This window comes from Cynara cardunculus, assembly GCF_001531365.2.
Source record: "Cynara cardunculus var. scolymus isolate 2C chromosome LG 7, CcrdV1, whole genome shotgun sequence".
Taxonomy (NCBI): Eukaryota; Viridiplantae; Streptophyta; class Magnoliopsida; order Asterales; family Asteraceae; genus Cynara; species Cynara cardunculus.
In genome coordinates, this window is record NC_037534.1 from 5,804,209 (window position 1) to 5,814,746 (window position 10,538).

Sequence of the window (10,538 nt, forward strand, 5' to 3'; positions counted from 1 at the left end):
GTGTTTAGATGGAGAAAAAAAAAATACTTACACCGGTTTGGTACCGGTAATAAGGAGTTTCTGATAAGTTACTTCTTTCTAACTTATTAACTTGTTCCAGTATGGTACCAGTAATAATCAGGTGTGGTACCGCCATAAGTTAATCCAAACATTTTTTTTTATAAAACTCCAGTTTGCCATCATATAAGTTGATAAACACTTTTACAAAAAAATATAAGTTGTTTTTAAATAAGCAATCCAAACACCCACTAAGTGAGTCAAAATGTATTTTTTTTTTGTCCCATCAAAATAGGTGAAATAAAAATTACGAGGATGAGACAATTGATGAAAATACCAATGTAAAATTATAATCCTGATACCTTCCACGATTCTTTCACCCACCTGTCTCATTTTTTGTCGTCCAATTTCATATTGCTCCTGATGTCCAATCTAAAACCAATCCGTCCACATATCAAATGCATTTTTAGACCATCTCCAACCATATTATTATAAAAAAAACATCAAAATGACGTGTCCATTAACACGAAAACGGAAATTCTTCTCCGATATTTTTACCGTTCTTTTTACCTGCCGATTTAAGTTTCCATCTCCGACCAAACAGTATTTTTGCAGTGCGGTTAAAGAGTCCATTACAAAACAAAAAGGGGTGATTTTGTTGGGAATGAATGAGAAGATGTGGTGGTTAGAAACATGTAAAGAGTGCATTAAAAGTTGTACTTAGAATGCATTTATGAAGAGATGAGAAACCCAGATTTACAAATGCTTATTCATATGTGAATAAGATGAATATGAATATGAATATGGATGTTAAATGAGGAGAGAGTGAGTTGCTTGGTATAAAGGCAACTGACACCACTCATTGACTCTACAGTCTTACTACTTGAATTCAACATTGAATGCCCTCCTGACAAGCCTCCCTCTTCAATATCTCTCGTATTTTGCACACATTCAACATATTTAATGCAATCTCTCCTATTCACTAACCCTATACTCATTAATGTTTACAAATGTCTATCATAAAAACATATATCAGTTTCTTATGTCTGATTTGTTAAGAGATAAAACCATTCAAACTGTTTGTTTTTTTTCAAATTCTTAGGGATATTTATGTCTTATTTTTCTTTTATCTGATAAGAGGTAAACCAACTTCTTATTGTTAATCAGATCCCTAACGACGACATTTCTCAATTGATTACTTTTATCAAATCAATTGTCACCTCTCTCAAATAATGTATTTTAATAAGATGTAAATGTGTTAAACACCGTTAATGACATATTTTTGTTTAAATGAATCTTAATTATATGATTTAGATGTAAATTTCATTATGATGAATAAATATGCAAAATTGTATAAATTCAACACTATAATTTTAATGGGTGAAATAGACAATTTAAACGAATTTATACGTTTATCAGTTTACAAAAACAAACAGTTTTATTGATTTAGATTTCAAAATTCAACACCACTTTTTATAAATCAGAAGTGAAATAAGAGTTCAGACTTCAGCACCTTTTAGAAAACAAATGTCACCTATAACTTATTTTAAAGATATATAAGTATTAATTTTGAAATAAGTTAAAGGGAAATAACCATTTTTAGGGAGCAAATTTATCTTTCAGCCATTGTTCTCTATGATTCTCAAAATATCGCTACCTCCGCAAGTGCCACCTCCAACTTGTGAAGAAGCTAAAAGACAAAAAAAAATCATTTTTCACCCAGGTCCACAAATGACACCTCCGCAAACGTGAAACGTGAATTTCTTTTAGCTCCTTCGTGAGTCACGGATGTGTCACTTGCAGATGTAGTAATATTTTTTGAAATTCTGGAAAAAAATGGCTAAAAGATAAAATTGATCCCTGGAAATGATTATTCCTATTAATTTCACTGAATTAAAATCAAAATATAAACATTTATTTTGAGACGAACAAAGTAACATGGTTTTTAAAATAACACATTGGTTTCAGTAATTAATTTTCCAATATTTTTTTTAGATCGTTTTACATTATCATCTTATTTATCAAACATAACTAATTTATCAGCTAACTAGCTTATTAGTCAATAAGTGGTATGTCAAACATACTCTTAACATATGTTTTAAAGATACCCTTTTCATCAACAATTTCTCAAGTATCGTTTTAGCTCTCAGTAACAACGTATAGAATATAGATTTATTTTCCACAAACAGAGAATACATGTATATGTTGTACATGAAAATCTCGAACCCTATCAACCCCGAGTTTGACTCATATCATTGTAGAAGCAAACCGTTTGACAAAACCGACTCGTTTTACCAACACATGTATTCGTATCGAGCTTAACGACTAAAAAACGAAAAATTTGTTAACAAGTAATCATACAATGAAATGATTTCAATAAACTCGGGAACCTATATGATTTTAGATTACTTCACCAATTTAAGGGATCGTTTACTAAACGCATACAAGGTGTCATTTACCTTACCAGGTGAATATAACAAGAAAACAGAAAAGTTTACCCAATAAAAGGCATAGCAAAGATCAATTATCTTACCCAATAAGTGAGAAATAAGACTCTAACTTGATAAGCGTTTGCCAGTTAAAACGCCTGGAAATAATCCATTTTATAATTTTAATGACATAAAATGTTATCCAATAAAATAAGTAAAAATGATACCTCTTGCCTGTAAGAACTTACCCGGTAAACGTTCGATAAATAAACTCAATCATCACTATCACACACACACACACACACATATATATATATATATATATATATATATAACAAATCAAATACAAACCATAGAAAAATTACAAACCAATCTCAAACGTTTTTCTAGTTTAACGAATATTTGGTTTTATAATTGTTTATTAATATAAAACGTTGATCATAATAAATAAACTCTAATAATCTTTCATAAAATATTCAAATCATAATAAATGAAAGTTTATTATTTCTATAAATATGTTCATTGATTGATTTTTAACCTTTCCTTGGTTTATACTTGGTATTTGAATAAGGACAAATTCAAACAAGAAATAAAACATTTTATGAGAACTTGAGAGGTTTTAATATGATTACACGCTTGATACACAAGCCTAATCATATATGCATTGACGACAGATAGACGCTTAATCATATATGATTAAACACATTCAAAGGAATGTAATCATATATAATATCAAAACTTCTGATAAAATATTTAACTTCTCACATGATCTATACACACACATCTTGGATTAACTTGATTATGAAATAGTGAATAATTAGTAATAATATTAAGTCAAGCCCCCAACCAATGCTGCTATACATAAATCACCTCCAAACCACTACAAAACATCCTCAACAGTTAAAACTGTAAACCCTCCCCCATAAACCATACTTAAACCCCAAAAAGCAATCTCAAATATAAAACTTAACAACAAACATTCTGATTGCACACCATTTCTAATCTTAGATGCTTAGAAGATCAGTAAGCTGGTTTTGCCCTTCCTTGTCTTTTGAAGAGTCTACCTCCGCCCCCGCTGCTGCTGGCGGAGATGGTGAATCCGTGGCGGCCGGAGCCTTTGGAAGCTCGGTTAATATCTGAACAACTTCTCTCATGGTCGGGCGTTCCACCGCCTGTTCTTCAACGCACAACATTGCGGCATAGAACACATGCATCACCTCATGGATGGGGACGGTGGAGAGTCGAGCATCCAAGATTTTCAAGATGCCTTCTTTCTTACCATCTGTTATCTTTCTTACCCATTGAACGATGTCAATACCATCCCCGAATTCTCCGACTGGTTTTCGACCCGTTACTAGTTCTAAAAGAACCACACCAAAACTGTACACATCGCTCTTCTCGTCGACCTTAAGCGTGTACGCATATTCTACAAACAAAAAGACATAGCCGCTATCATCATATGAACCTAAAGTTCTATAATTAATCAGTTATTAATGAATATTTAGACCACGATTGCCGACCATAAGCTAATTTATTTTCAGAGGCTTTGAAAAAAGTCCAGTTCAGTTAGACATAAGGAAGCTTTTGAAACACTACTTCAAGCAGCGTTTCGAAAACCTCGAGGGGGTTTTTCCACTTTTCCCATTATATACCCATTTTATTCTTCTAATTAACTTTCCAACCTGTCTTTTCATTTTACATTATCAACTAGTTTTTTTACCAAACATGATTAGTTTCTCAGCTAACTTATCTGCCAAAAGCTAGCATATTAGCTACGGTCACAAGGGAACATAGCTTATCAGCCAACGACTAGCTTATCAATTATGTTGGTAAGGTTATACCTGGTGCAATATAGCCGTAAGAACCAGCAATGGCGGACATGCATTCGGAGGTGCCAGAATCCTGCATGAACTTTGCAAGCCCAAAATCGGCCACATGAGCTTCGAAATTGGAATCCAAAAGGATGTTATTAGATTTAACATCACGATGGAGGATCAATGGCGAGCAATCGTGATGAAGATAGCAAAGACCCTTTGCGGCCTCTAACGCGATCTTATATCTTGTATCCCAATGCAAATGACCACCTTTCTTTCCATGAAGCATTTCTCCCAAACTCCCATTTGGCATATACTCATAAACCAAAAGATTTGTCTCATGGTTTGAACAGAACCCCAATAATCGCACAATATGCCGATGCCGGATTCTCCCTAGGGTTTGAATCTCGGCATTGAATCCGTGGTCATGAGCTGAACCCCGGCTCATAACGGGCAATCTTTTGACAGCCACGAGCTCGTTGTTTGGCATAACACCTTTGTAAACGATCCCGGCTCCTCCTTTTCCGATAATGTTGTCTTCTTTCAAGCTATCAAGAACATCATCACAAGTGAAATCTAGGCGCTGGAAAGTGGTGAGCTTCCATGATCGAGCTTCACTTCCTTTCTTTATGGATCGAGCTTTGATAATGGCTGCAACAGCAAAGGCAATAGAGCAAACAAGCAGCCCGATAACGAGTAAAAGCTTCAGAGAAGGAGATAATGGCGATTTTGAAGGTGATTGACGGGTGCCATTGATAACCCCTGGTTTACAAGGGCCTAAATAAGGTCCACAGAGATCGGAATTCCCCACAAATGAAGTGTAATTGAAGTAACTGAATTGACCGGTGCCGGGAACCAAACCGGAAAGATTGTTGAACGAAAAATCAACAGATGTCAAGCTTTGCATCGATGCAATGGATGTTGGAATGCTTCCTACCAGATAATTGCGTGATAGATTCAAGTAATTGAGGATGTGCATACCTGTGATTTCAGTTGGGATCTCACCGGAAAATTCATTCCTGCTGAGATCCACATATGTCAAGAGCTTACACCGACTGATCTCCGGCGCTATCTCCCCGGAAAAACTGTTGTGACTGAAATCAATCTTTGACAACTGCTGTAATTCCCCTATTTCTGGAGGAATTCGTCCCGTAAACTTGTTGCCATCGAGCAAAAGCTTCTGCACGCTGGACAAGTTACTAATGCTAGCCGGCAACGGACCGGTGAGGTGGTTGTTGGAAAGGCTAACCTGACCGAGATTGATGGAAACAGAATCTGTCGCCGGGAACTCGCCGGAGAGAAGATTATCTTGTAGCTCAACCTGTGACAAATGGGGCAAATTGAAAAGCCCTTTTGGAATTGAACCGTTGAGATAATTTTCCCCCATCCGAATTCTGCTCAACGATCGACATTCACCCAGAGATTCCGGAATTGGGCCAAACAAGAAGTTTCCTAAAGTGATTAGGGTTTCGAGCTTGTTTCCTGTGCACAAATTAGGAGGAAGAGAGCCGGTTAATTTGTTCGAAGACACATCAAGGATCTGTAGTTTTCCGTTCTGGCCAAGCTCTTGAGGAATGCCGCCGGTGAAATTGTTCTCCCAAAGCTGCAACACCTCTAATTGCGGCAGATCTCCGATGTACTCCGGTATCGAGCCATGGAGTTTATTACGGAACAGATTGAGCAAGGTAAGATTGCTGAGCTCTTTGAACGATTCCGGTATCTCTCCGGTGAATATATTGTTTGATAGATCCATTGATTTTAAGCTTTTTAAAGTTCCAAGCTCATTCGTTAGAGATCCAGAGAGTCCGTTTACTTGCAAGAACAACGTGTCTAGGTTTTTAAGTTTTCCGATTTCAGGAGGAATTTTGCCCGAGAGACCGCAGTTTGCGGCGTCGAGACGGATAAGGCTCGATAAGTTACCGATTTCTGGAGGTATACCACCGGAGTAACCATTGTAGTAGCCTAGGTATAACTGTTTGAGTGTAGTTAAGTTTCCAATCTCCGGAGGAATAGGACCGGTGAGCTCGTTGCCAGATACGGCGAGGTATTCAAGGGAAGCAAACCGGCCGTATTCCGGTGGAATAATACCGGAAAAGTAGTTTCCGCCAAGATGGAGGTGACGGAGGGCGGTCATTTCAGAGACGCCAACCGGGAGGTCGCCGGTGAGATTGTTGTTGTAAAGGTCAAGTACCTCGAGAAGCTTAAGGCTGGAAATCTCCGGCGGGAACGTTTCATTAAAAATATTATTTGATAGGTTAAGGAGTCGGAGACCAGAGATAAAGGAAATCTCCGGTGGGATGGGTCCGACAAAGTTGTTGGCAGCGACGGTGAGGTTAACGAGGTTGCGCAAGTGACCAATGTCGGAGGAAAGAACGCCGGTGAGGTTGAGACCGGAGATGTCTAAGGCCGTCACATGACGTCTAGAGTCGCAGGTGACGCCAAACCATGTACAGTGGGTGGTGGATGTGTTCCATGTGGAAAGAAAGGATTGTGGGTCATCTGTAATGGCGGTTTTCAGGGAGAGAAGAGCTCGGAATTCCGGCAAGCGGCCGGGTTTCAGGGCGAAGGAAGTGGTTAATAGTTGTAACAGCAAGAAGAGAAGCAAAACCCTCATTTCTGGCTTCTGTTATTTTCGAGGGAAGGAGGAGAGTGGATAAAGATTTGAGATTTGGGATTTGGTGTTTCCTTTTTCCGTTCAAATTTGAGGGTGAAAAGGAGGGGTACTTTCGGAAAGGAACATGGGCAAAAGCGTCTTTTTATTCTACCTTAAAATTTGTGTTAGTTCAAAAAAAAAAAAAAAAAAAAACATTTTAACCGAAAAGAAATTGATTTTCTAACATTTAATAACATGGAAATTGGCTGATCCAATATGGTTGTCCGGGCTATCGTCATAACCGTTCGTGACATTTTATAAGCCCTGTACAGATTTAAAACAAGGCTCACTATAGAAAATAAAGTTTTTAGCAATGATTTTTGTCGTCGTTAAAAGTCCATTTATCATTAGAAAGAATATATAACAACAACATGTCATCGCTATAGCTTGTGGCGGAAACATGTCATCGCTATAGCTTGTGTTGGAAACAAGTCATCGCTAAAATGCTTATCGTCAAAGCTCACTTTTCTTGTAGTGACCCATGGTAAGTACTAAAAAAATTTAATAAATGTTTTTATTAGTATAAAAATTGAGTACAAGAAATGCTAATAATTTACTGTAGAAATAAATCTTATTTATCTTATTATAGATATATAAGAGAGTACTTAAATTTATGTACTTCTTATTAGGTAATTTGAAACCAAGAATATATAAACTATGAGAAAATTTATTGATTAATCACAAAACCATGAAACACGTCATAAATTATAAGGGCAATAGATTGATTGTCAAACAATAGTAAAATATTTTTTGTAGAAGCAAAAATAGATAGCAATAGTCAACAAAAACAATTAAAACAATATAACTAAATAGCAATAGTCAATAGAAGCATAAATAAAATAAAAATACCCAACAAAAATATATATCAATAGCAAGCACATGATGTTATCGTTAATTGTTGAAACACGAAAACAGTCAAGCATATAGAGATAGCAATAGCCAATGTCATTGGACCTTGCTGAAGATAAAAAAAAAATTAAAGTGACAATAAACAATAACATATAATGAATGACCGGTTATTTTTTTTCTTCTCCAATGTAATTAGTTGATATACTTTTGGGCTCTTATTATCTACTAAATTATTTTTGCCTTTTATTATATGTCACAATTATTTGGGTTTTTTAATTTATTAAATTCTTTTAGACTACTACTGTATGTTAAGGGGAAAACAAGAAACCAACCAACAAACTATAATGATTTTGTAAAATATATCCTAGCTTTCTTTTGATAATCAAATTATGTCACCACTGGGAAAGATTTCTAAGTTCGTCTTTGGATGCGGATGTATGGTTTTAAATAAACTCGTTATGGCATCAAGGTTTAGCTTTTAGTTAACCAATGTGTTTTCACTTCAAGGTTTGACTCTTGCATTGTAATGTGTTATGGCACGTTACAACGCACTATTTGTAAGATGTTGGGTTCTTAAATATATAACCTGAGGATAAATTATAATTATATACAAGACATAAGATTTAATATAAACATAAAAATAAAATTTAAAAACTAAAACCCTAAATAGGTAAATACTTACTCCAATTCCCCTACATGAAGAGTTGAAGACGAACTTTTTGTAAATTGAGGAAAGTAGTGAGTTATAGAGATTTAATTCTGATTTTAGACTCCTGATATCATTTTCTATAAGCTCTATGTTTTCGGTATTAATGGGTTTTCTCTATTTTTTAGTTTTGCTACTTTATATAAGTTATTTATTCTACAGTATTATTCAGAACGCTAAAAAACACAAGTGTGTAATGGTTCTTCTCTTAAGAAGTTACTAATTTGTGAGATCCGTAAGATCCAATTTAAACCACAAAAAAATAGTTGAAAAAAAAATCTAATATAAAATTAAAAACCTCCCTCTTTCTTTCCTCACTCATCTCTTTTGTCTTGTATTTTCTCTCCACTCTCTCGTCTTTCCATAACATACACGAACACGTACATAATTAAATATGAACTCAAGGTGAATATATTGTGAACTATACATACATAATTAAATTTGAACTCAGGGTGAACATATTGTGAACATTTTCTTATAAATATTGTTATAGTTTGTGAATACACTCTAAATCTACGAGATTTAGTATATTATGTGAGCATATTGTGAACACTTTCATTTTATAAGAACGCGAGAACATCATTTTACTAAAGTCAATCACAAGTGATATTATATTTCATCACATTTGATACACATGTGATACTAAATAAGAGACACGAACAATTTTTGACGCGACCTAGGTTATGGGTCAAGTCGTCTGTACACCACTAACTAAGGCCCTTCACATGTATTATCACATGCGATAAGGGTGTTCTAGATGTGATACTAAATCAAAGATGTAGACGACCTTTGGCACTACCTAAGTTGTTGGGTACGTCATATGCATACTACCTCCACCTCTCTCTCTCTCTCTCTCTCTCTCTCTCTCTCTATATATATATATATATTTATAGGGGTCTATTCAAGGGAGAACTGAGTTGTTTGTGGTAACTGTGAGAACCATTATTAACCACAAATCAATAGATAAATTAGGAAATTTATAAATTTGGTAATTTTAAATTAAAATCTTAATGCAAGGATATTTTTGGTATTTTAAAACTCTTCTCTCTCCGGCCACCGTTCTCTGGCCTCCGGCCACTGTCCTCCGGTGATACCACTATGATACCACTGTGATACCTAAAAATATTGACTCTGTTAAACAAAAGATACATTGTGATACCTAATCATATATAAGATGCATAGTGATACCACTGTGTTACATATTCGATCGACCACACAAACGACATCAATGTGATACCCAAACACATATATGATGTATTGTGATACCATTATAGTATCACCGGAGGACGGTGGCCGACGGACGGTGATCGGAGAGAGAAGAGAGGAGGGAGGAAAGTTTTAAAATACCAAAAATATCATTGCATTAATATTTTAATTCAAAATTGCCAAAATTATAAATTTCCTAATTTATCTATTGATTTGTGGTTAATATTGGTTCTCACAGTTACCACAAACTAATTAGTTCTCATTTGATTAGGCCTATATATATATATATATATATATATATATATATATATATAGGTGAGTTATTATACAACATTTTTAATTTGTACAACCAATACAAATCAATCTCAACCGTTCATTTAATTTGATGAATATGTGATCTTATAAAAGTTTTGATTATTTCCTAATATAAAGTATTGATCATAATCAATTGATTGGGTTGTACTGGTTGTACAAATGCGATGTATTGCATTTGAAATATACTCTATATATATGTGTATATAAATATGTATATGTATGTGTATATATATATATATGTATGTATATATATATATATATATATATATGCCGTCTTAGGGCACGTCGTGACAAAAAAGGTGACCTTTTTGTAACTCGTATGCCTTGAGACTTGACCTCGGTCCACGCATCACACCTAACGTCATTTAGAGCCTTATGTAGATGTCAAGTTTATTGACCACTTCATTATAACCTTTCATTAGACAGATATCCAATTTATCAAATATTACGAAATCAATAGTTTAACAATCAAATGGACATATAATATAAAATTGTGAAATTTGGTTAGATTCAGTATTAACTAACAAATTCGTTACATAAAATAGGAAACTAAATTAAACTTTATTGTG

The 10,538-nt window shown here is 34.8% G+C and overlaps 1 protein-coding gene across 1 annotated transcript; it reads right to left on the bottom strand.

The window, feature by feature from the left end:
* Positions 1-3,233: 3,233 nt before the first annotated feature.
* LOC112515073 (leucine-rich repeat receptor-like serine/threonine-protein kinase BAM1) lies at positions 3,234-6,854 on the bottom strand. The gene is made up of 2 exons (XM_025121714.1): positions 4,268-6,854; positions 3,234-3,852 (listed from the first exon to the last, which is right to left on the bottom strand). The coding sequence occupies exons 1-2, from the start codon at positions 6,852-6,854 to the stop codon at positions 3,431-3,433; spliced, it is 3,009 nt and encodes a 1,002-aa protein (XP_024977482.1). The 3' UTR covers positions 3,234-3,430.
* Positions 6,855-10,538: the final 3,684 nt, after the last annotated feature.